Source organism: Bos mutus, chromosome 15, assembly GCF_027580195.1.
Source record: "Bos mutus isolate GX-2022 chromosome 15, NWIPB_WYAK_1.1, whole genome shotgun sequence".
NCBI lineage: Eukaryota > Metazoa > Chordata > Mammalia > Artiodactyla > Bovidae > Bos > Bos mutus.
In genome coordinates, this window is record NC_091631.1 from 37,776,034 (window position 1) to 37,802,036 (window position 26,003).

Sequence of the window (26,003 nt, forward strand, 5' to 3'; positions counted from 1 at the left end):
GTCGACTTGATGGACATGAGTTTGGGCAAGCTCCGGGAGTTAGTGATGGACAGGGAAGCCTGGTGTGCTGCAGTCCATGCGATCACAGAGAGTCAAATATGACTAAGCGACTGAACTGAATGACTAATGATGCTGAGCATACTTTCATGTGTTCATTGACCCCTCATACACATTCTTTGAAGAAATGTCTATTTAAATCTTCTGTCCACTTAAAGATATTAGTTGTCAATACTACTCAGCCATAAAAAATGAAATTGAAATTTTGCCATTTGCAGCAATATGGATGGACTCGGAGGGCATCATGCTAGGTAAAATAAGTCAGACAGAGAAAGACAAACATTTTATGATCTCACTTTTGTGGAATCTGAAAAAGTACATCAAGCTAGTAAATACAACAAAAAAGAAACAGACTTACAGATATGGGTTACCAGTAGGGGAGAGGGAAAGAGGAAGGAAGAAGGGCAATATAGGAATATGGGATTAAGAGGTACAAACTATAGTTAAAAAAAAAAAAAAGGCTGTAAAGATATATTGTACAAAAACAGGGAATATAGTCAGTATTTTATGATGACTATAAATGAAGTACAACCTTTTAAAATTGTGAGTCATTATACTGTATATATGTAACTTATATAATATTGTACAACTATATTTCAATAAAAAATTTTAAATTATTTTTAAAATTTAACAAATGTTGTGTTATTGAATTATAAGTTCTTTATATATTATAGAAAGAAACCCCTTATCATATACATGCTTTGCAAATATTTCCTCCTGTTCTGTGGTTTGTCTCTTCACTTTCTCGATGGCGTTGTTTGCATCACTTATGAACCTTACCTCACGTGGCCCTTTATTATTCTCTTTGTTTTGGGTGCATTAGCCCTGCCTGGACTATTGGACTTTGGCCTTTCTGGGGTCAAAGCTCAAGTCTGGTGCTCTTGTGTTCCATCCAGAATCGAACACAGGGGCCCCCCAGTGTGGGCTCTTGTGCAGCCCACGCCCTGATTTTACCTTCCAGGGAGGGACTTGTGGACCCGCAGTTTGCGAAGCAGCACATCAGAAATATTGGGCATGACATCCAGCCCGCCCTTTGACTCTTCTTCCTCAATAGCTGAGGAGAGTTCAGAAGGGTGTCCTGGAAAAACAGAAAAAAGTATTTAACTTATAAAATGTCTGTTTGAAATCACAGTAATATTCTTGGCAATTTGCTTCAGGGGGTAAGGAAGAACTTTAACATTTATTAGAGCTTGGTTATATGCCAGGGGCTTCATGATTGTTATTTTATCCTCGCAATAATCCAATGAGCTAGACTTTAATCATCCCATTTTACAGGAGGGTAAACCAAGACTCAGCAAGATTAATATTGTGTTGGCCAAAAAGTTCATTTGGGTATATCCAAACAAACCCTTTGACCAACCCAGTAACTTGCTTACAGTCACAGAACTGGTAAATGGCATGGACTATAAACAGTTCTATCTGCTCCAAGTTCTCTGTTCTTCCCACCGCTCCCCACAGTACCAAGCAGTCTCCTTTGTCTGGGGTCTGAGATTGGTTTTTGGCAATTGGAAGCTGGTTGGCTCGTTGGCTATAATGTTTAGAAAAGTCCCCTCTCTTTGGCAGACTTCTCAGGAGGCTGGCTGCCCAACTAATCTTCCTCAAGTGAATTCTATTATCTGTGTCCCACTTAGAAATAAGAATTTGCTTCCATATTCCCACAGATAGGAGTAGAAACAGGGTTTTTCCAGAGTAAAGCTAAGGTCATTAAATCTTTGATCTTTTGTGGACCTCTGAAATAGTTGCCTCTGAGTTAGTTGTCCTGAGTTGCCTCAGGACCAATAAAAAAATTTTTTTTTCCCCAAATATCTCCTAACCTTCCTTGGTCTGTGCTCTGAAGACAGAAATAACAAACCAAGTGTTCTCTTTGCCACAAATTTTTCTCATGTTCACAGACAGCTCCAAAGCTTCCTTTCTTCATTTTCCCAACTGTTCAGCGTGGCCTCTAGATACATCCCATGCCCCTACATTCTGGTTGTTGCTACCCCAGAGGCTCCAATGTCCTCCATCAAACTCTTATCTCTGGAGCATGTTGGCAATGTCCTTTGCATTGACCTCAGTTATTCATTTGGCATAGACTTGCTGTGCCCTATGGGCTCATAGCACACTTCAAATTAAAAGTCTCAAATCTCTTTTACTTGAGCTAAATCAAATATCTATGTCTCATACAATGCTTACTTTCCATTGCAGGACTTTATAGTTATCCATCCCTTACCATCTTTCATGGATTTGGGCCCAGCAGATTTCTAGAACTATAGTCAAGGCCTGCGATCAGGACTGTGGGCAAGGTTGTGGTAGCCAGCTAAATGGAGCTAAGATTGGGAGTCATGAATTAGAAGCCTCCTCAAGTGAGATCACGTGGTGAGATGATTAGGTATACTTTGGCTCTAGGTGAAGAATGTTTACATACTTAGATCCTTCCAACAACTGAACAGTGTTGATGATGTTCCTGGCCCTCAAGGCATCCAGCAAAGTCTGGAGAACCATCTATCAGAGCCACGGCAGCCAGCAATCCTTCTTGGGATCTGAGATTCTACTCATATCAGGTAGCTACTTCTCTTAGCTACCTGTCACCTCTTGAGTTCTGCCCTGGCACTGCTCTCTGACATTTCCATGTGACAGAGGGCAAACCTTGTGGTGCCTTTGGCCTCACTCTGCCTTTATGTATCCCCACTTCACCCAGCAGAGAGATAATGAAGAACTGGGCTCCTGAGGAAATCTGTAGGATTGATAGAATTATACAAGATCTAATCACCATAGTGAAGTCATATGAGGGGGTTTTTTGCCTGGAAAAGTCCCCTAGGTAGAACCCCACCCATTAAAATGGCTGTCTTAAGAGTGATCCCATGGGATTTCCCTGGCGGTCCAGTGGCTAAGACTCTGGGTTTCCAATGCAGGGGTCCCAGGTTCGATCCCTGATCAGGGAAAGAGACCCCACACGCGTCAACTAAAGATCTCACATGCCACAGTGAAGATCAAAGATCCTGCATGCTGCAACTAAGAACTGACACAGCCAAATCAATGAGTAAATATTATTTTTTAAAATGGTGGTCCTAGAACAAGTGGCTCTCAGAACCAGCCACCCTCCTGACTGCAACCAAACTGACGACAATGCCAACACAAAATTTTAAAGTCAACTAAAAATATATCACAACTCTCAATACAGGAAATGATAATAATCTTTAAAAATAATGGTCAGAGAAAAAATTTCCTAGAAATAAATGTAGAGCTCCCAACCTTGTTAACCCTTTCTTCCTCCCTCAAAGAATCAGTCCTGAGAGGAAGATATCAGAGGTAGTGGTAAGGTTGTGATAAACTTTTGTAGTTACTTTTGTGACTACAGAGCCAGAAGAGAACAGGACCAAGGGGTGAGTGGGCAGATGAAGAGGTGTTCAGAAAGTTTCTCTGGAGTAGAAAGATCTCCACACCACCAAACAACACTCCAACAAGATGAAAGATTGCCTGTGCGGCTGTTTGTTTTTCATAATGAGGAGGCGAGGAAAAGAAAGGAAAAGCAGAATGACAGCATGGTATTCTACCAGCTGATAATCTCAAACAATATAAAGGGATTTACCAGAAAGGAAGATACATGAGAAAATAAATCAAACAAGTCCCGCTGATGGAGTGAGTGGCAGAAGACACATGGAAAACCCCAGCTGAAAATCAACCCACCCATCCTGCACTTCTGAGAAATAGCAGAGTGACCAAACTCTTTGAATTTTGCCTGTCTTTTCCTTCCTTTCTCTGGCAGAAGAGTGAGAGTGGCTGCTGGCAATAGATGGGTCAAGTGTGGAAAAGAAACATCTGGGCAGATTGTCCCTATAATTCTACTCTGAATTGGTGAAATAATCCATGCCTTACTACTGGCCACCCAAGGGAATAAGATATACCCCAACTTCGGTGTCATAAATTCAAGTGCTACGGTACAAACAAAATTACAGAAAAAGAGCAGAAACCAACCCGCAACCACCACTACCCACAGCTCCATCTGAACTTCCTCTTTTCCCCATTCTCCAGGCAGTGACCAAGCAGACACAAAACACCCAGTCCTCAACTCAGCGCAGCCAGGAGGACAGAGATCTCAGAAAAGGTAGGAAGAAGTCAATGAAAATTGATCTACACAATATATCTAGGTCAAGAGAAACTTCAAGTACAAATGTTCTCATCAAAAATAAATTAAATGAAAGCAAATGTCATGGCAACTACACAAAAATAGTGAAAAGAGGAAGGAAAGCAGGGAGGAAGGTGTAAAGGAAAGAAGAAAGGAAACACACAGGCCACAGATGTCAGGATAGAAACAGAGATGCAAGAACATGTCAAAAATGCATTTTTGTGTAAAGGGTATGGCACAAGTGCTTTGACTCTAGGAGAAATTAGAACTTCCCCTCAAAACGAAAAAAAGAATCAGAGGTGAAATTAGAGGATGGCATAAAATGGAAGAAGATTACAATCTAAGAAAATAAACTGAAGACCAAAAATAATAAAGCAAAAAATTCTAAAAACGTAGATCTAACCAATATGTTGGAAATATGAAGAAATAAAAACAAAGCCTCAAGTTGAGTTAGTGGAGGAAACTGAGATGAGCATAAGGAATAAAAAAGGAAAGAAAGATTAAAGTATTGAGAGGCAGAATAATGGACCTCCAGTGAAGACACTGATGAGAAATTTCCAGATAATGGTGGCTCTGAAGAAGGGGAAAAACAAAAGCAACAAAGAACAGGGTCAAAGACATGAGAGAAGAAAAAATTTCCTCCATGGAGAGAAAAGCCAAATTTGCAGACTGAAAAAGCACACCACTACAGAAAAAAACACATGTATATATAATCTTATTCTTTCTATATATGTAGATATATTTTATATAGATCTGTATCTATATATCTTCTCCAACTACCCTCATAGAAAGAGTAAGCCACCTACAGGGAAAGGTGAGGATTGAGAGGTGCTGTAAATAAGTTGGTCTTAAGACTTCTTGGCAAGACTGAATACAGTGGAGCATTTATAAAGATCTGGGGAAAAGAGAGATCCAGAATGTATAACTCTCCAAGCTCTCTTTCAAGGGACTTTCTTCCCTGGTGGCTCAGTGGTAAAGAATCCACCTGCCAATGCAGGAAGGCATGTTCAATCTCTGGGTCGGGAAGATCCCCTGGAGAAGGGAATGACAGCCCACTCCAGTATTCTTGCCTGGGAAATTTCATGGACAGAGGAGCCTGGGGGGCTACAGTCCATGGGGCCACAAAGAGTTGGACATGAGTTAGTGACCAAACAGACAACAGCAACAGTACCTCAATGATATTTTAAAAGTGTTCATATTTCTTGTTACTTTGTGGCTTAGATAATCATACACTGCATCCTTTTTAAATGTGTATCAAAGACTGGTTCTGGGCCCTTGATTCTGTTTTATTCTGATAAGTACTGTACCACTTTAATTACTACTGCCTTATAATATATTCTAAGTATACAGTCAGTTACTTCTCCCCTCTCGCTTTTTTTTTTTTTTTTTTTGAAGAGTATTCATTATATTTTAGACAAAGATTCAGTGAGAATAGAAAGAGCAACTAGACAAGAATTCAGGAGACTGGACTTCATGGCCAAATACCACTTAACAGTGTCTGGCGTCTTTCAATGTGTCTGGTGTCTTTGTGACCCTACAGACTGTAGTATGCCAGGCTCCTCTGTCCATAGGATTCTCCAGGCAAGAATACTGGAGTAGGTTGCCATTCCCTCCTCCAGGATATCTTCTCGACCCAGGCATCAAATCTGCATCCCCTCCTGAGCAGGGAGTTTCTTTACCACTGAGTCACCTGGGAAGCCCAATCTTTGGGGTAACAGAATCTTAAATCTTCAGATACATATATCTTATTAAATAAAACAAAGTTCAGAAGTATTAGTAAGATAAATACAAATATAACTATATATAAACTGCTTGAAAACAGATTTGCTACCCCAATTAAGGAGAAATAATTGGGCTTCCCTGGTGGCTCAGATGGTAAAGAACCACCTGCAATGTAGGAGACCTGAGTTTGATCCCTGGGTCAGGAAGATCCCCTGGAGGAGGGAATGGCTACCCACTCCAGTATTCTTGCCTGGAGAATCCCACGGACAGAGTAGTCTGGTGGGCTATAGTCCATGGAGTCGCAAATAATTGGACATGACTGAATGACTAACACATATACACTGGAGAGAATAAAAAGTTGTTGCTTTTTAAGAATTTATGGGGTTGTGGGTAAAATTTCAAGACAAATCTTTTCCTAGGGTTTTAGACCTGCTTTAATAAAGAAGTTAGAAATTAAAAGTAGAGATTATATCATATTTTTTCCAAAGATATCATATAAACATGATTAATTTTTAAAAAATTAATGGATATTTTACTTCTGTGAATCTTCTTGTCAATGCTGAATCAGATCAGATCAGTCGCTCAGTCATGTCCGACTCTTTGCGACCCCATGAATCCCAGCACGCCAGGCCTCCCTGTCCATCACCAATTCCCGGAGTTCACTCAGACTCACGTCCATCGAGTCAGTGATGCCATCCAGCCATCTCATCCTCTGTCGTCCCCTTCTCCTCTTGCCCCCAATCCCTCCCAGCATCAGAGTCTTTTCCAATGAGTCAACTCTTTGCATGAGGTGGCCAAAGTACTGGAGTTTCAGCTTTAGCATCATTCCTTCCAAAGAAATCCCAGGGCTGATCTCCTTTAGAATGGACTGGTTGGATCACCTTGTAGTCCAAGGGACTCTCAAGAGTCTTCTCCAACACCACAGTTCAAAAGCATCAATTCTTCAGCACTCAGCCTTCTTCACAGTCCAACTCTCACATCCATACATGACCACAGGAAAAACCATAGCCTTGACTAGACGAACCTTTGTTGGCAAAGTGATGTCTTTGCTTTTGAATATTCTATCTAGGTTGGTCATAACTTTCCTTCCAAGGAGTAAGCGTCTTTTAATTTCATGGCTGCAGTCACCATCTGCAGTGATTTTGGAGCCCAGAAAAATAAAGTCTGACACTGTTTCCACTGTTTCCCCATCTATTTCCCATAAAGTGATGGGACCGGATGCCATGATCTTCATTTTCTGAATGTTGAGCTTTAAGCCAACTTTTTCACTCTCCACTTTCACTTTCATCAAGAGGCTTTTTAGTTCCTCTTCACTTTCTGCCATAAGGGTGGTATCATCTGCATATCTGAGGTTATTGATATTTCTCTCAGCAATCTTGATTCCAGCTTGTGTTTTTTCCAGTCCAGCATTTCTCATGATATACTCCGCATATAAGTTAAATAAACAGGGTGACAATATACAGCCTTGACGTATTCCTTTTCCTATTTGGAGCCAGTCTGTTGTTCCATGTCCAGTTCTAACTGTTGCTTCCTGACCTGCATACAAATTTCTCAAGAGGCAGATCAGGTGGTCTGGTATTCCCATCTCTTTCAGAATTTTCCACAGTTTATTGTGATCCACACAGTCAAAGGCTTTGGCATAGTCAATAAAGCAGAAATAGATGTTTTTCTGGAACTGTCTTGCTTTTTCATGATCCAGCGGATGTTGGCAATTTTATCTCTGGTTCCTCTACCTTTTCTAAAACCAGCTTGAACATCAGGAAGTTCACGGTTCACATATTGCTGAAGCCTGGCTTGGAACATTTTGTCTCTTGAGACTCTTAAGACTAATAGAGTTTTGCCAAGAAAATGCACTGGTCATAACAAACACCCTCTTCCAACAATACAAGAGAAGACTCTATACATGGACAGCACCAGATGGTCAACACCGAAATCAGATTGATTATATTCTTTGCAGCCAAAGATGGAGAAGCTCTCTACGGTGAGCAAAAACAAGACCAGGAGCTGACTGTGGCTCAGACCATGAACTCCTTATTGCCAAATTCAGACTTAAATTCAAGTAAGTAGGGAAAACCACTAGACCATTCAGGTATGACCTAAATCAAATCCCTTATGATTATACAGTGGAAGTGAGAAATAGATTTAAGGGCACTCTATCTGATAGAGTGCCTGATGAACTATGGAATGAGGTTTGTGACATTGTACAGGAGACAGGGATCAAGACCATCCCCATGGAAAAGAAATGCAAAAAAGCAAAATGGCTGTCTGGGGAGGCCTTACAAATAGCTGTGAAAAGGAGAGAAGCAAAAAGCAAAGGAGAAAAGGAAAGATATAAACATCTGAATGCAGAGTTCCAAAGAATAGCAAGAAGAGATAAGGAAGCCTTCTTCAGCGATCAATGCAAAGAAATAGAGGAAAACAACAGAATGGGAAAGACTAGAGATGTCTTCAAGATAATTAGAGATACCAAGGGAACATTTCATGCAAAGATGGGCTCTATAAAGGACAGAAATGGTATGGACCTAACAGAAGCAGAAGATATTAAGAAGAGATGGCAAGAATACACAGAAGAACTGTACAAAAAAGATCTTCATGACCCAGATAATCACAATGGTGTGATCATTGACCCAGAGCCAGACATCCTGGAATGTGAAGTCAAGTGGGCCTTAGAAAGCATCACTATGAACAAAGCTAGTGGAGGTGATGGAATTCCAGTTGAGCTGGAATTCCAAATCCTGAAAGATGCTGTGAAAGTGCTGCACTCAATATACCAGCAAATTTGGAAAACTCAGCAGTGGCCACAGGACTGGAAAAGGTCAGTTTTCATTCCGATCCCAAAGAAAGGCAATGCCAAAGAATGCTCAAACTACTGCACAATTGCACTCATCTCACACGCAAGTAATGCTCAAAAATGCTGAATAGGTAGGTGTTAGTTATTATACGACAGACTGTGTGCTAAGTAGCTTCAGTCGTGTCCGACTCTTTGCAACCCTGTGGACGGTAGCCTGCCAGGCTCCTCTGTCCAAGAGATTTCCCAGACAAGGATACTGGAGTGCATTGCCATGCCCTTCCCCAGGGGTCTTCCTGACCCAGGGATTGAATCCATGTCTCTTAAGTCTCCTGTACTGGTAGGCAGGTTCTTTACCATTAGCACCACCTGGGAAACCCCTATGTCAGACTGGGGGCTTCCAACACAGTTGGTGGCACCATGGACATGAACACACAACAATCCTTAAGCAGAGGGCTTCTGTGCTGAGAATGACTGAATGAGCATCAGCCATCCGGAGAGGTAAGTCAGGAGAGGGAGCTTGGGTTGGAGGGGAGGCAAGACCTCCCCCCAAGTCTTCCTTTCTGAAGATAAGTCTGGCAAGAGGGTGGGTGGGGCCTCGCAGTCCCCAGGAAGGAGGGGCTGGGGTCTGAACTCTGTGGTGACTGCAGATTAGAAAGCAGGTGATGACTCTAATGTCTCAAAAAGAGGAACTGCTATAGTTGGTGACATCCTGGGTGTAAGAGGAAAAGGAAAAGGAAGCATCAAAAGTTCAGGCCTGGGTCACCCTTCCAACCCACTAGGTGCTAATGAGACTCAGGGAGGACTGGCAGGATCTGGAACAGGGGCTGGTTGGAAGGAGGCAAGTTTAGAGGTTCTCTGAGTGAGCAGGAAAACACCATCTGATTCATTCATTCATCCATCTGCAAATATTTAGCAAGGGCCTGCTCTGCGTCCGGCCCACACTAGCCACCGGACAGACAAAGGCCCTGACAGGAAGTGCAGTGTTTACACGTTCAGCTTCTTTGATCTGGAGAAAATGAATCCAGCCCTAGCCTGAAGAGAGTGTCTCTTCAATCCCACCTACCTTTTTCCTGCTCAGCCGCTTCACTAAGTTCTGGAAGCTTGAGCCCCACTAAGTTCTGATTTCTCAGCAGGATGTGCTCCTTTTTAGGGAAAGAAAGACAACATTTCAGATGGTGACCTCAGGCTGGACTCCTCCCTTGGCTGTATGGCTCTGTGACTGCTCAGTCTCACGGAGCAGACCCTAGGAACATGGATAGTCACAACACATGAGGGGCAGTAGGGAGACTGCTTCTCTCCCGGCCCGTAAATGTGCTAGAAACCCCAGCTTCAGCACCCCATTCCCTGAGTCAGGAATTGTCCTTGGTGTGGTTGCCTTTTAAAATCGGCCTGTGAGCCTCAGGGCGAGAGAGCTGCCAGCCACACGGTGGCTGAAGGCTGGAGGACAAACAGAAGCAGGCCCGGGGCTCTGGGGAAAGGAAGGTCCCCTGGGTGTATACGGAGCTGCCAAAGATGGAAACAATCTCTGTGATCTCACGGCTGTGCTCTGAGCTGGCTGGAGCCTCCTGCCTTGTTGTTCTTGGGCAGTGAGTGCCCACTTCTGGGACTTGTGGCCTCTCCTGCCCCCAGCTCCTCAGTGGCCTGTGATGGCACCTCTTGAGATGTTTAACTCTCCAGACCAGTGAGGACTGCAGATTGCCGCCCCAAGGCAGCAAGCCAGCAGCCCCTGCTGCTGGGGGCCTTACCAGGGGAGCTGGGAAGAGATGGGGCTGCTGACTCCAGGTATGTGGCACAGGAAGCCTCACACTTGTACCAAGTCCAAGACCAGTGCCCCCAAGAGGAATTGCCGGACAGGGCTCCTTGGCCCTGGGACTTGTGCTTTCTAAGAGGGTTTTCAGTGTCCCTGTAGCAGAGGCCACTTGGGCGGTTTGCCTCCTGGGTGAAGGAGAGGAAGAGGCCAGCAGAGGGAGCTCTGGCCCAAATGGGAGCCACAGGCCAGGGCCCTTTACCTGTTTCTTTAGCCAGCCACCCACAACCGAGCAGCTCTCAGGACCCTGGCTTGGGGTAGCGGTGGGGGCTGGGGATGAGGTCAGAGGCAGGGCAGTGGTTAGTGAAATGGGGCTTCCAGATTCTTTCTACTTTGCTGCAGAGAGAAACATGCAGGGGTCTGGGGGTGGCCTGTTGCCTGGGCCTGGCCTCTGATGCCCAGAAGCCCAAGAAGGCAAATGCCTGACTGGCTTCCTTGGTGTCACTCCACGCTATGGAGTCATGGCTGCCTTAGCCTGTGGTCTGGATTGGCCCTCTGGGGAAGGAGGGCTCAGGTAAGGATTTCTTTTAGTAACCTCTTTTCTTCCTCACATCCAGGGCTCTCTCCCCCCATCTCTGGATGCCACCCCCTCTCCCCCAGTCATTCCCTGCTTAGGGTGGCAGCCTCATGACAGACAGTTGTGTCTGGTTTGATGGCCAGTGAAAGCTGGGGACATCACAGATATTGGAAGAAATTCACAAAGAGGGAGTAGCCCTTCCTGGCTGGGAATGATGGATTTGAGGCCCTTTGTTAACAAGCAACAGGGAGGAAAACTTAGGGGCATGACAGAAAGAAAAGCCATCCCATCCTTGTCTGTCCAAGGTGACAGGGCGCTCCATCAAAGGCTTCTCTCTCATAAGGCATCGGCTCTGGCTGGAGCGGGGAAACACAGCCCAGCACTGAGGGCCCATGTACCCCTGCCTACACCCACTTTCCCCTCAAAATGTGGCTTTGTGTGGCAGCTACTTCCCAACTGACCTCGCCCGAGTGAGCGGGCAAAAGCCCTCAAAGATGATATTTATGCAGAGTGCACAGCCCAGCGGGCCTGGCTTATCAGGGTGGGGACATTTAGGGCTCTACAAGGCCCACGTCTGGGCCAGAGCCACCCCAGCTCAGCCCAGCGGTCCTCAGCCCAGGGTGGGGACCTGCACGCACAGCCCACCCCAGGAGGCCCCAGAAACCCACCTCACGAAGCTTGGTCAGTTTCTGCATCCGCACAGGCTGCACTTGTATCTGAAAGTCTTTGAGTCCGGGCGCCTTGGCCAGCTTGCTGCCAGCTTTGCCTGTAAAACGCTTCTCTTCCTCAGCCAGCGGCAGCTTGGCAAGCACTTTCTGCAGCCGGGGGCCGGGTTCTTCGGGGCCGCTGTCCCAGGACACTCCCCGCAGCAGGGGCGGCCGGGACGTCGGGGGCCACAGCTCAGCTTTGGAGCCAACCTTGGACCCTGCGGGCTCTCCAACTATACTCTTCCCCTGGGAGGCCTGGGGAGCCACCCCCCCAGAGCCCTGGGTTGGACCTCTGGGCAGAGGGTTGCCCTCCTTGGCTGTCTTTGCCAGCGGCTTTCCCAGCTCGCTCTCCACGGGGCCAGGCTGGGGGCTGTTAAGGGCCATCTTCCCACCACTGCCTGGGCCAGAAGCTGGGCCCTTGGGTATGGCCTCCGGGCGCTGGAGGGGATCGAAGTTTTCCTTTTGTTCTATTGTAATTTCTTTGGACTTCTCAACTGTGGGAGAGCGGGGAGTCAGCCTGCCCTGAGACAGTTTTCTCTGGTCATTCTGCTTCCGGTCAGCTAGCCCTTTGAGGACGTTCTGAAAGAGACAAGGTAAATTTGGGACCCCGGAGGCAGGTTGGAGAGAAGAAGGGTGAGTTCACTTCTGCTGTGGGGTCTCTACCCCCCAGACTCTGCTAAGGGGACTACACGTAGCGGGTGGGCTAGGTAGAAAGTGAGGACTGCAAAGTCACATCTGAGCCAGTAAAGGGAACCTACAAACAAGCTGGAGGTTTGTAAAACAGACAGGACAAGGGGACCTGCCATTCAAAACCTGCCAAGAACTTCCCGAGGGTTAGGAGCTGCAGAGGACAGTGGAATGGAGGGCAGCATGGGGGCAGTCACAAGTTCTGGCTTTGACTCAACTGCCCCAGATTCTAGCCCTGACTGCCTGTCAAGGCCCTTAACTCTTAGGGCCTCAGATTTCCCATCAGGTTTGTAAAGAAAGAAAGAAAGAAAGTGGAGTCGCTCAGTCGTGTCCAACTCTTTGCGACCCCATGGACCCCGTAGCCTACCAGGCTCCTCCGTCCATGGGATTTTCCAGGAAATAGTACTGGAGTGGGGTGCCATTTCCTTCTCTAGGGGATCTTCCCAACCTAGGGATCGAACTCAGGTCTCCTGCATTGTAGACAGACTCTTTACCATCTGAGCCACCAGGGAAGTCCTAAACTCCCTGAAATTATATGCAAATGTATATGTGCTGTTCATGGGCTGTATGTATTTTTCTGGGAAGAGAACCCACAGCTTTCAACAATTTCTCAGAGTTCTATGATCCAAAAGAGGCTACAGATCACTGAATGAGGTGATTCTTGCAAGCTGATATTTTACTGTTCAGAAGTTCTAAGATTCTACATTCTTTCATTTCCCAGGGAAAGCTGCTTTGTGAGGCGCACGTGGGTCTGTGTGGGTACTTGTGTGGCTGTCCTGTGTGTGCACTGACACTCTAATAGAAGACTCTGTCCCAGACCCAGTTCTATTAATAGATGAGATTATATTCTATGCTGCCCTTGACACCACCTTGAGCAGGTGACTCTGAGCAGATGTGGGACTCTTCCTTTGCTCATCAGCCAAGATAAAGTTTTCCGGGTGACCCCCAAGAAGAGCCTCAACTAGGGGCTGGAGCTTCCCTGCAATTTTCATGCAAGCTGACTGGAACAGCAGACTTGCCCAGCTTTTGCTGGGTCCAGAGGTCCCGCAGGTCTCCGGCAGCAGCCTGACTGGGGCTCTAGGGCTATGAGCAGGACCACCATGGAGGTCATCCCCTCTAAATCCCACCTCCTCACCCCTCCTCCTCAGAATTCTAGTCAACTCAGGGCAGAGGAAACTTCTAGCCTCCTCAGCCTGGACCTTCCACTCACGCACACCCACTGGCAGGCTGCCCAGGGCCTAGCCTTCTGGGACACCGTGTCTCCTACACTCAAATCATCCCAGTTGGGCAGAGCTCAAACTCACAGACTCGCCAAGGTGAGGTGAAGGGACTTCGGCCTCATCCCCCTTCTGCTGGAGAAAGTAAACACAAGTTAGCCAGCCACGTGAAGAGACCCTATCTCCTCTTGAAACACCCTCAAGGAGACCCTACAGTGGTGTCAATGCCTCCCCCACCCAGCAGCCCCACCTCCAGGGGGTCACGGGGCACCTCTCAGGAGTTAAGGGGTAAGAGAAGAGACTAGCTGGCATAGAAACCCCACAGCAGCCCCATTACCTGTGGCGGTGCTCCAGGCAGAGGGGACGGTGGGCCACTGCACACATCCAAACCTAAAATAGTCCAGATGCTGCTGAGTGACGCCCAGTGCCCCCAGACTCTCAGCTGTCCTCCCCACAAGGTCCTCCCTTAGGTCCCTCAGGCCTGGAGCCAGTGTTTGTTGAATACCCCTCACAGTGCTGCTCTACAGGGAGCCCTCGTCTAATCATCACAGAAACCACATAAGCAGGCTGGGGCAGAGGGAGAGCAAGGCCACACAGCCAAGAGAGTCAGCACTGGGCTCTGAACCTGGGTGGCCTGGCCTGAGCCTGAGCTTGCCCTGCAGCTCTGACCAGGGCAACCTGCTCTCCTGGGCACCTCACTCCTTCCCTGGCTGAGCTTCAGTTATGGCTCTGAACACAGCCTCATGAGGGGAAGCAGTCAAGATACAAATTGCGGCCCAAGTAGAGGCCTTTGCAGTAAGCTCTGAGGTCACCTCTCTCCAAGGCCTCTCTGGACAAGGGGCCCCAGTCACAGCTCGCTCCCACCACCTTGCACGCATCCTCACCCTGGGCCAGGCCCACTTCCACATGCTAGCTCAAAGCCCTGAAAGAAAGCATATCCTCCTCCTCTGAGGCCGCCCAGCCAGGCCCCGGGGGAAGGGGCCAAGAGAGGGTCCTGATTGGGAAGCCCGCAGGATGGGAGCCCTGGGGCCCAGGGGAGGGACTGAGCCACCACCCAGCAGGAGGAGCCAGGGCAGGTGACTTCCGGGGACTGGACCTTACCAGGCGGCGTGGGGACGGTGAGGGAGTTGCTCTGAGAGGACGCAGGAGAAGCTCCGGGGCTGAGGTTTGGGGAAACAGCTGTGGAGACACACAGATTGGCCAGCATTAGTGAAGGCTCAGGACTTCAGTCTGACAAAGACATCCTTTCAGATCGTCTCACCCTTGGGGACCGGGTCTGCCTTGTCAGGTTCACAGGCTGATTCTCAACTCTATACAAGGCCCCTGCCATAGCCTAACCCCTCCCTGCCCCAACAGAGGGGGCACTGAGGTCACTTAGGGGTGACAGACGGCAATTTGGATCTTACTCCTTGGTCTGCCTGGCCTCAACCCAAAGTACCTTCTAGAAACAGAGGGCCTGGCATCGCTTGGCAGGTATAGGTCCAAAGGCTGTACCTCTTAGGCTTGTCAGGATGCCCCTGATTTTAATTGCACCCCTTGTCTCCTAAGTACATTCAGACTTGTCTAACTGCCCCAAATTCTTGCTCAAGAAAAAAGAGTGACTTTAGCCAAAGGGTTAACAGGAGGATTTCAGGGTCCAGGAAAACCTTCTAATCCAGAAATTTCATAAAAACACCAAAGACCACCTTCCCTTCCCCTTAGTAGCTAGGATCCTTCCCAGGGTCTCCAGCTGGAGGTCAAGGAGAGGGAGCCCAGTGCCGGCCTCTCCTGACCTTCGCAGAGGAGGTGCCCATAGAGCAGGCCTCCTGGGGATGGTGAGATGCCATACAGACCTGACTTGCAGGGTGGCCCAGGGGTCTGTGCACACTGGCATCACAAAAGGGTTTCTCTTCTTTCAGGGTTCAGGGACTGGGGAGCCCAGGTCAAGTTCACCAGTATCATATGGGCTAGTATTTCTTAGCAAAGCAGGAGGACACAATGGTAACATATAGTCCCCCAAAACTGAAAGGTAAGAGAGTTTTCTGGGCTAGAGTTGCGTATTTCAGAGCTTCTGATATGGGGCAAGATGCCCTCCCCTGACAGGATCCTCTTCATGAGGCTCAGTCCTCCTGGGGCTTAGAGGCCTGGTGGCAGGTGCTTTGAGGGCACCACTCAGAACCAGGGCTCCTGCTACAACTGATGCCCAGCCCTCCCCACCCCCACCCTTCAGAGGGGCTCAGAGCGGCCACCTGGCCTCCTACCTGGTGAGGACTCTCCGGGACTGCTCCTGGACTTCCTTCCACGGCGGGTCAGGAACCGCTCGCTCACCAACTTGGCTTCCTCCAGTAGCGCCAGGTTTTTCTTCTTGTCCTCCTCTGAGATGCTGATGTCTGGCAGCTGGTCATTGACCAGGTCAATGACGTGCCCTGCAGGGTCTGCAGAGGCAAGTGAGCTCCAGGTGAGACCCATGGAATCCTTGGTCCCTCAGGGCCTCAGCCCTGCCCCCAACCCCAAGCCCCCAGCCCACGGATGCTGCCCAGAGTGGACTCGGCCAGCCAAACCTCGGCCCAATTCCAGGCCCCGGAGAGGGCTCTGAGGGGACAGACAGGCTCCCTCAGCAGGCCTAGCCCCACCAGCCCATGGCCTTCTGTCACAAATGGCCATGAAATCCCCCATGAAATTCCCTGTCCTAACTTCTTCCATCAGGAGCCCCACCCGTGCTGTCTGCTCTCCTAGTGTTCTTCCTTTGGGTCTCTGTTCCTTTAACGAGCCAAGGACACAATTCTTTGGCTACCTTCCATCGTTTTGCCCTCTATTCACACTGTTCAGCCCTGTGCTGTGCTAAGTCGCTTCAGTCATGTTCGACTCTGTGTGACTCGATGGGCTGTAGCCCACCAGGCTTCTCTGTCCATGGGATTCTCCAGGCAAGAATGCTGGAGTGGGTTCCCTTGCCCTCCTCCAGGGGATCTTCCAGACCCAGGGATTGAGCCCGTGTCTCATGTCTCCTGCATTGGCAGGCAGGTTCTTTACCACTAGCGCCACCTGGGGAGCCCCTCTATCCTTATTCTATCCTTCTCCAAAACTTACCCCTATTCTTCTCCAAAGCTGCCCCTTCTCCAGGAGACTTTCCCTGGGTGAGTGGTACCACCTCTCACCCAGCTGCTCAGAAACATGAGAGACACTCCACACTCTTTCTTCTTTCTCAGTCCACCCAGGTCCCACCAACTCATCATCAAGTAAATATCCCTGGAACCTGTGCCTCATCGCCATTTTTGCTCATCAGCTGTAACTTACTTGCTCAATTACATCAGCACCTCCCAGGTCCTTTCCACCTTCAGGTTACCTGCACCATCCCATCCTCTGCTGCCTCTCAGAGTGACCATCCCGAGAGCCTCCTCTGACCATGCAGTTCTCCCGCCTCAGCTCAGCAGGATTCCTCATGGTCTCCAGGGTAACATCAGATACCCAGCTGGGCCCAGCCGCTCTTCCTGATCCCACATACTCCTCTCCTCCAGCCCCTCTGTGGTGAACGGCTCCCGCTGTGCCTCTCCAGCCTCCTTTCCTCCTTCTTCCGGTCAGAGCTCCCCAGTCTCTACTGGGTGAAGCTCACTGGAGTCTCAGTCATGTTGGAAAATTAGGAAGGAGCTAAACCCTGTTGCCCACCTCGTCTCATGTACCAGTAATGGAACTGTGTACCATCCTCAGCCAGCCAACAAGCTCAGTCCCCCTGGGTGGCTGGCTCAGGGATGGCCAGGTGAGGCAGTGAGAGGCAATTCTGAGAAAGGTGTTGGGTATACGGGAAAGAGGAACTCTCTTTTCACTGAAGGGGTATAAGTTGCTCATAGACATTTTCCCAGAAGAAAACCAACACACAAGAGAGGAGACTTGGGAGAGGAGATGAGATGGTTGCTCACGACCCAGCGTGAGCACCTGGGGTTAGCACACCCTGAAAACACAGACCCTGGCTTTTATTTTTATTTTTTGGCATGAAGTAGTATAAGCTGTATTTCTTATACGTATTTCTTATGTAGTATAAGTAGTATTTCTATGATGTGAGAGTCCTGACTAATACACACAGCAAAGCATTCAGTTGCTCTGTTAAGGTTCCTGTTCCCCAACAATGTTGCTTCTTCCATCCAGATGACCTTTCTTCTTGTCCACCTCTCTAAGGCACAACTCAGATACTCTCCAGTCTGGAATACCTATCCAGCCTTCCCCGTCTCTAGCCAGAACTGGTCCCCTTCTTGATTCAGTTTCCCTAACACTTCTGTGAAGGACCTTGCCACACAGTGTCTTGATTCTATCTGTTCACTTGTCAGTCTCCTCACCGACAGTGAGTGACATGCAAGCAGAGACCACGCCTGTATTTGTGATGGTCCAGAGCAGGCTCTGAGATATACTGCAGAAGGAGAAGGTGGTTGGGGCAGCCAGCCTTGCAGCTAAGCACACACCTACCTGGATGTGGGCCTTTCTAGCTGGGGGCAGAGTGCCTCACCCAGCCCGTCTGTCTCCCTTTGCCTCATCTTCCTCTGTATGCCCAGGACTTGTCTTTTTACCAAAACAAACTAAAATCAGATATAATACTTCTGGGCTCAGACACAGAGGGCTCATCAGTTTTGCCCTGTTGGGCTTCTAGGGACGGACTTATCTGAGAAACAGGAGTGGGGAAGCTGGCCAAGCTGCCAGACCTCAGCCTTCCTACTCAAACAGACCTTCAGCTGGACCTCTACCTCTGGTTGCAGAAATAAGAGAAATCAGCTTAGCCCTTACCCACAGAAGTCAGCGAAGCAGTGGAAACCTTCAAGTGTCGGTGAGAAAGCCTCCTGTGGGGACTGTGGGCTCTGAAAGACAGGACAGAATCACCTTGTTAAGAAAATTGGTCCACAGAGCATGTAAATAGGTGTCTAGATGCTTGCCTATGCTTTCTAAGTCATCCTAGATCATGGCTTTCAATCTCATCTAAGCTTGGGATTTGGTAGAAACACACATTCTCAGGCCCCACCCACCAACAGGATCAGAAACTCTGGGGATGGGGTCCAACACCTGGTAATTGATTGAACAAGTCCCATCCTCCACCACCAGGGGCTTCTGATGCTCGCTAAACCACTTCCCTGAGGAGAGGTAACTGTTTATCAGGGCTCAGACTCTGAGCATCTAACTTGCAGAAAACTCATAAAATGTGAATAATTGCCTGGTAGAGATGCAGATGATTTCTGTTGGAGAAAAAAGATTAAAAAAGTAAGGTTTCATTGTTCCGTGAAACATTAACCTATTTCATATCTAACTGAAGCAATCTTATTCCAGCTTTCTTGTTCTTCTCACTGATTATATTAAGTATGTCCATTTCTTGTATCCTCTTTTGAACCAGCTTTGTATCCTGTTGGTCCCCCCACCCCGTTAATGAGTTAAATAAATCTTTGACACATAAATCTTTGACACATGCTCATTACATATCTGTATTAGGGTTATCTTCATAACTTTTTGGAAATTCTACTCAGGCCATCTCATTCTAGGTAGACAAATGCATGAGGTAGTGCTGTGTAAGACTGAGGCAGTGACATCTCTGTGCCTGTGAGCCAGTATTCCTCCCACGAGGTCATCTGCCACACAGGCAGAATACTAGTCAAGAATCCACATCTTCCAGGTCTGTTTGCAAGTATATGGACAGATATTATAGGAAACTCCCCTGCTATGACTTGTGCTTTTCTTAAAGGTTAGCCAAGTGCAAAGATCTGAATCCAGGAGAGAAAATAATATGGGGGAAAGGGAGATAATGGAAAAATGCCATGCTCTCTCTCTCATTTTGAAAAACCGTTTGGTTTTATTTCATCAATAAAATCATCAAGAAAGAAGAAAAGATTTATTAAAAAAAAATAGAGTTGTCTAATCCCACATGCTAGGAAGTAGTACCCTTTATTGCATAGATTAGGCAGAGAGGATGTACCTGTTGACCGGGTTTTTGTCAGTTTCTTCTTCTGGTGAACTGGCATCCCCAGTCAGGATGATGGTGGGTGGACTGCAAGATATTCCTGTGGTGGCAGGGTCCTGGTGATTTAGAACAAGAACACAGATGGAGTTAAGCTTCCAGGAGCTGGAACATTTATTCCAGCATCATGATACCAGAGCCTTCTTGAAATGGGCCAAAGGAAGTTTATTTGGATTATCCAGAAAAAAGAAAAAGAAAAAAAGTTTCTCCATCATTCACCTAGCTTAACTTGGTCTATCTTTTATGCACTAAGATTAGGAAGCCACAAAGCAATCCCTGGTTATTTCTCACTGCTGCTGCTGCTGCTGCTGCTGCTGCTAAGGCGCTTCAGTCGTGTCTGACTCTGTGCGACCCCATAGACGGCAGCCCACCAGGCTCCTCCATCCATGGGACTTTCCAGGCAAGAGTACTGGAGTGGGGTGCAATTGCCTTCTCTGTATTTCTCACTAACAATGTATTAATAGAAAAAGAACAGTGGAGTCCTCAGGCTGCAAGCAGCCTGCTTGGGGAAAGATGCAGGCCAGCAGAAAAGGTGGCGACACATGTGTTCCTGACACCCAGTGACAGTCCTCCATGCGGCTGATGTGACATTTCAATAAAGTGATTTGTTCCAGGGGTAATGGAACATGGTGTTTAACTTTTATCTTTGTGAAAATGTTTATATAAATAAACAAACATTTCTGAAATAATAACAAAAGTTATAGGCCAATCCTTAAATTTTTGAGATAGTTTGCAACTACTAAGCAAAATAGAACAAAACTTCTCATCATCAAAATGAAAGTTATTACACTGCAGATTGGAGCAGCTGTAGTGAAAATGGTATACTGTTATGCTGCTAATGGCTGTGTAAGTGGTAAAACCCTACGTATACAAATGTAACATACAAATGTGTATGTTCCAAATATGTATAATAAGTACTTGTTGAGTGAGTGAATGAATGAATGAAATAAAAGCATGCTGTATAGGATATACAACAAAATTCATAAAGATACATGTCAACCTGTGGATCTGGAGATAGAAATAGGACCAGTGAACAGGAACAATAATGTCTTTGATTTCTCTGCCACCTGCTGTCCCAGTGTACCCACCTCAGAATTGTTCCCAGTTATATCTGGGAAACTCTCTGGGGGTCCTCTTTATGACCCTTCATCATTTTCCTTCTCCTTGCCCTGCTCTCCCACACTGGTGTGTGCTGTTCCAGCCCTCTGCAAATGCCCTACTCCCCCTACCAAAGGCCTGTTTCCCCATGCTCCTGAGCATGTCACACCACCTACAATATCAGTGCAGCTTCCTGGAGCTTCAGAGAAGTGGGTCCCCACAGCCACTTTCTGTGGAGGTCATGTCCTTCTAGAGTCCCTGGAGATTAGTGCTCTTACCTCTACCGGCCTCGATGAAGCCATGGCCTGGGGGCTGCCCTCACAGAGCCAGGCTGAGCTGTGTTCTTAAGTCCTTGGCATGCAGGAGTTGGCTTTTAGCAAGGTGGGGAGGAGGCCCTCTCTCCTTTTCACATTATTCTTTCTTGTCAAGTGGGTACTATACAGAGTCATCTGGACTTCTTGATTCCCACAACTTTTAGTGAAACCAGCTCTTCCATTTTCATCTGCGTCTATTCCCTCCCTTAGCCTCAAACATGAAGCCAGGTGAGCTGGGGAAGAGTCTCTGAGTCCAGCCAGGGAACGCCAGATCCCTGTGTTCCACGATCTTTCAGCAGGAGGGAGCTGTAGTGATGAGACAGGGGGAAGCCCTCAGAATCCCTGAGCACATGGAAGGAAACTTCAGACAAGGACTCTGGCTGGGTAGGAGTAGGAAGCAGCGTTGCCTTTTTCCTTTTCCTTTGGAAGACTCACACCCTCAAGTTTCTGCTCATCATCCACTAGTTGTGTGTCCTCGGGCAAGCTACTTGACCTCCCTATGCCCCATGATAACTCACAAGGCTGATGTGAGGATTAAAAATAATGTTGAGAAAGTACCTTAGCACAAGACTGATATATAAATAAACAGTCATACCACTGTCAAATCACTTTTCTCTCTCGCTCAACAAACACATTTTAGTTATGCATCATGAGCCAGAAGCAGTTTGAGATACAAAGACCCTCATGAGCTCACAGACAAGCAAGGGATACAGAGAAGTAATTCATACTGATAATACATATAAGGTGATAAGGGATGAACCACATTCTTTGAAAGCTCAAAGGAAAGCAAAGCAAACTCTCTTATGAGGGGAGCTGGAGAAGACTCTCCAGAGGAGGGGACATTTAAGCTAGCTCCTAAGGGATGAATATGAGTTTGCAATACAAAGATATTAGAGGAGGGACCTCCCTGGTGGTCCAGTGGTTAAGAATCCGCCTTGTAATGCAAGGGATGGGGGTTTGATCCTTGATTGGGGAACATAAGATCCTACATGCCATGGAGCAACTAAGCCCACAAGCCACAACTAGAGAGTCTGTGTGCCACAACGAAAGATACCACATGACTCAGTGAAGATCCTGTGCTGCAACTAAGACCCGACCCAGACAAATTTAATTAATTAAAAGTAAGATATTAGGGGAGAGGTTTTGGGCAAAGGAAACAGCATTAGTAAAAGGCATAACAGCACTAAGGATTCATGAGTGTAGCTGGAGCATAGACTATGGAGTAGGTGAAATAACTTGCTTACTCTTCCCCCACCCCTTTCCCTCTCTCCTTCTCTCTGTTCCTCCCCCCAACCCAGCTTAGCTCCATTCATGGTGTAGATTGTTTTACCCCCCTTTTTTTTAATGAATGACACAAAAGTTTTCAAAAGTCTTAGAGTCTAAGAGAGCGGCCAGTCTGTAAACTTTTGCACATTATTACACTTTATTCTGTCTATTCATCCAGCAAACATTTATTGAATGCCTACTATGTGCTAGGGCCTACGCAGACAAAGGTGAACCAGGACCTCTGAAATACTCTGCTCCCCCCAGCTAGCACAGTGGGAGGGGAGTGAGGTAGAAGTAGCCTCCTCCTCACCGCTACCCATCCCAGGTAAGGTCCCACCGGTCCAGTCCCGTTGGGTGCCCTCAAGGTTGACGCTGTGAGGTAACTGGTCTCCAAGGCACTGGAGGAACTGTTTTCCAGTGGAGTTTTCCCTGACTCCTGGTGAAAGTGATGAATATGAGTCACTATCCAGAGGTGATTGTCATCCACAGGGTTGCTGGTACCCTCACCCAGAGGAAGGTCAAGGGCAAAGATTCCCACACAGAAAGGCAGAAACGAGCTCCTGGCGGCGAGTGCCAAGTGTGTAAATAAAGACTGCTGCTGCTGCTGCTAAGTCGCTTCAGTCGTGTCTGACTCTGTGCAACCCCATAGACGGCAGCCCACCAGGCTTCCCTGTCCCTGGGATTCTCCAGGCAAGAACACTGGAGTGGGTTGCCATTTCCTTCTCCAATGCATGAAAGTGAAAAGTGAAAGTGAAGTCGCTCAGTCGTGTCCGACTCTAGCGACGCCATGGACTGCAGCCTACCAGGCTCCTCCATCCATGGGATTTTCTAGGCAAAAGTACTGGAGTGGGGTGCCATTGCCTTCTCCAGTAAATAAAGACACACACACACAATTTGAAGTTGCTTAAAAGCCAGGAGGCACAAAGCAATCAGGGAGAAATCCTCTAATCCCCTGATGGAATGCCCTGGAAAGCCCTCATGCTCTCCTTCCAAAGTGTACAAAATATACACTAATAAAATCAAATTGTTCTCTCCTTAATCAGCTCACAGAAAGCTCCAGGCAATATCTAATTTTCTGCAAAACTGTTTTTGTGGGGAACATTTAGTCTTGTGCTGGCTGGGTTTCACTTTAACGGGGGAGTCAGCAATCAGGAGAGAGTGTGGGAAGATTCCAGAGGCCCTGCTGGTGAATTCTGCCAGGTTTTAATGCCGTGTAAATACTCATCCTTGCTCCCGCTCTGAGCTGCCAAAACAGAAGGTAGGGCCTCAAGAAAGCTTGTTGGGAGGCGCATTCAAACAGAATCTACCAGGCAAGTTCCTGGCTCCAGGACTTCAGGACTCAGGCTCTGGAGCCACACTAATTCACGATACAGCTTTTCACATTAGTTGTGTGACCTTGGGCAAGTGACCTCACCTTTCTGTGCCTCATCTATAAAATAGCTATCTCACAATATAATTACAATTCCACAGACTGATGTAGAAATAGGATTGCCAGATAAAATACAGGATGCTGCTGCTGCTGCAATACAGGATGCTGCTGCTGCTGCTAAGTCGCTTCAGTCATGTCTGACTCTGTGGGACCCCATAGACGGCAGCCCACCCTGTTACATTTGAGCTTCAAATAAACAACAATTAATTTTTTAGTGTAAGTAGGTCCCAAATACTTACACTAAAGTATTCAGTGTAAAGGAGCTCTGAAGGTAAAGACTCTGCCTTCAGTGCAGGAGACCAGGGTTCGATCTCTGGGTCAGGAAGATCCCCTGGAGAAGGGAATGGCAACCCACTCCAGTATTCTTGCCTGGAGAATCCCATAAACAAAGGAGATTTGCAGGCTACATTCCATGGGGTAGCAAAGAGTCGGACACGACTGAGTGACTAACACACATGTCCCAAATATTGCATGAACATAACTATTTCATTTGCTAAGTGTGGCAGCTCCAGATGGTAAGCTTGTAGAAGAGCACCCGGCAGCTAGTAAATGCTCAATAAGTGTCAGATGTTATAGTCTGTTATTGGTACCACTGGGGCTAAATTAATAACTTTGGAATTTGGTTTGGAGAAGATTGTTGTTCTTAGTTTTGCATCTATACGACCTTTTGGAGTTCAGTTAGGAGGACCTTGCACTTCTGGTCATGGAGCCACGGAATATCTTCCATGGGACACCCAGAGAATCAAGTAATCAAGCACTCCCAGGGAAGCCTACATCAAAGGCCTCCTTCACCTGGCTCCACTCCCTCTCTCACCACCTGCCTCTCAGACAAAGTAGAGATGACTCTTACCTACAGAAGTAGCAAAGAAACAAACATGGATAGAAGGAAGTGACAATTAGTCCCACCTACTGCCTGCAGGGCCCTGCCCCAGGCACTTCCTGTGTGTTTTCTCATAATCCTTCCCGCATCTCTGAGGATGAACCTCAGGACGCCCACGAACAACATGGGGTGAGAATGTCTCCTGATCTCACAGAATCGTGCAGGGGAGATAAGACAACGAAAGCAAAAGCCCTGAGTGTGAAATAGGGGATTAATATGTTTCTTTTCTTTCTCCTTTTTTCACATTTCAATTCCCACTTAACCAACAATAAAAACCAGACTGTCCAGGGTTGCATAACCCTGGGGAAGAGACAAATATCAGGCCTGTTGGCCTTCCTGCCACACACGCTGGCTGTACAAGTTGTCTCCAGGTCTTGGGTCTCACCTTCCCTGATTTCTGGTGCCCTGCAAGCCTCTGACGTGCCTCTCTTATTCTTCCAAACTGTACCCTACCCAGTAAGCCCCTTCCTCCAGGAAGCCCTTCAGGCTGAATACACAGCTGAAGGAAAGATAGCAGGGGCACCCGTCTCACCTTCCAGGGCCCAGCCTCCCCAGGGATCCGTTCCCCTTCCCTGGAGTCAGCCGAGCACTGCGGGAGCTGGGCCATCTCCCAGCAAGCTCGCCCTTTAATAAGCCAGCAGGTCACATTTTGTTCTCTTTAAATAAGCCTTATAGAAACATTTAAATGTTTATTTCGCTCATAAATTCCCAAGAATGCACCACAGTTTCCTAACTGCCTGGGCGCAGGGATAAATATAGGCCAGTGTCACAGACGGGAATATTAGCTTCCTTTCCCCCATGTCACGTGACGAGCCCTGGCTCGGAAGCTCTGAGCAGCAGACCAGCCCCAGCCCAGGCAGGAGTGGGGAGTTTAGCTCCTGCGCTGGGACCCTGGCAGCGGGTCTGGGAGAGGCCTGTGCAGGCAGGCAGTGTGGGGTGGTGAAGTTGGGATGTCTACACTGCTCGGGGACCTCGGGCAAGTCACTTAACTTCCCTGGGCTTCCTGTTCTCAAACATTAGTTGGAGCAAATAATCCCCATTTTCCAGGCTGGTTTTAAGGGTGACAACGGCAGTGAGGGTAGTGACAGAGGGCGGGCACTGCTGTAGCTGTGTCCCCAGGCCCCTCTCTCACAGCCCGAAGGGCAAATAAGGACTGTCTCTGGAGAGGACGGCCCTGGCCGCAAAGAGGATTAGCACTCCCGTGACAGGATAAAAGGATTCTCTGGGGACTTCCGAGAAAATGATTATTCCAGCAATGAGTCCTAAGAGCATGGGAGAGAGCAGAAGTGCCTCTGCTGAGCTCGGCTGGACATGGGGCTCCTCCCTGCCAAGCGTGGAGGATCAGATTCTGGCTCCCAAAAGGTTCCCCGTTGCCCGCTGTGTGGATTTCCCCGTCACTCACGGCCTGCCCTGCCTCTGTAGATCCTCTTTCCGGCCA

General features: G+C 47.7%; 1 protein-coding gene across 6 annotated transcripts in view; it reads right to left on the reverse strand.

The window, feature by feature from the left end:
* Window positions 1-26,003, reverse strand: part of IRAG1 (inositol 1,4,5-triphosphate receptor associated 1) — a 166,474-nt gene that overhangs the window by 40,958 nt on the left and 99,513 nt on the right. For 4 of the 6 annotated variants that reach the window (XM_070383925.1, XM_070383921.1, XM_070383924.1 and 1 more), the window contains 9 exons: window positions 19,537-19,637; window positions 18,363-18,433; window positions 15,854-16,027; window positions 14,715-14,792; window positions 13,951-14,003; window positions 13,701-13,748; window positions 11,671-12,288; window positions 9,742-9,820; window positions 1,012-1,135 (listed from right to left, as the gene is read on the reverse strand). In XM_070383925.1, the coding sequence (XP_070240026.1) occupies window positions 1,012-1,135; window positions 9,742-9,820; window positions 11,671-12,288; window positions 13,701-13,748; window positions 13,951-14,003; window positions 14,715-14,792; window positions 15,854-16,027; window positions 18,363-18,433; window positions 19,537-19,637 (1,346 nt within the window). Of the gene's footprint in view, window positions 1-1,011; window positions 1,136-9,741; window positions 9,821-11,670; window positions 12,289-13,700; window positions 13,749-13,950; window positions 14,004-14,714; window positions 14,793-15,853; window positions 16,028-18,362; window positions 18,434-19,536; window positions 19,638-20,954; window positions 21,297-26,003 lie in introns of all 6 variants that reach the window. The other 2 variants (XM_070383926.1, XM_070383922.1) reach the window with 2 other exon arrangements.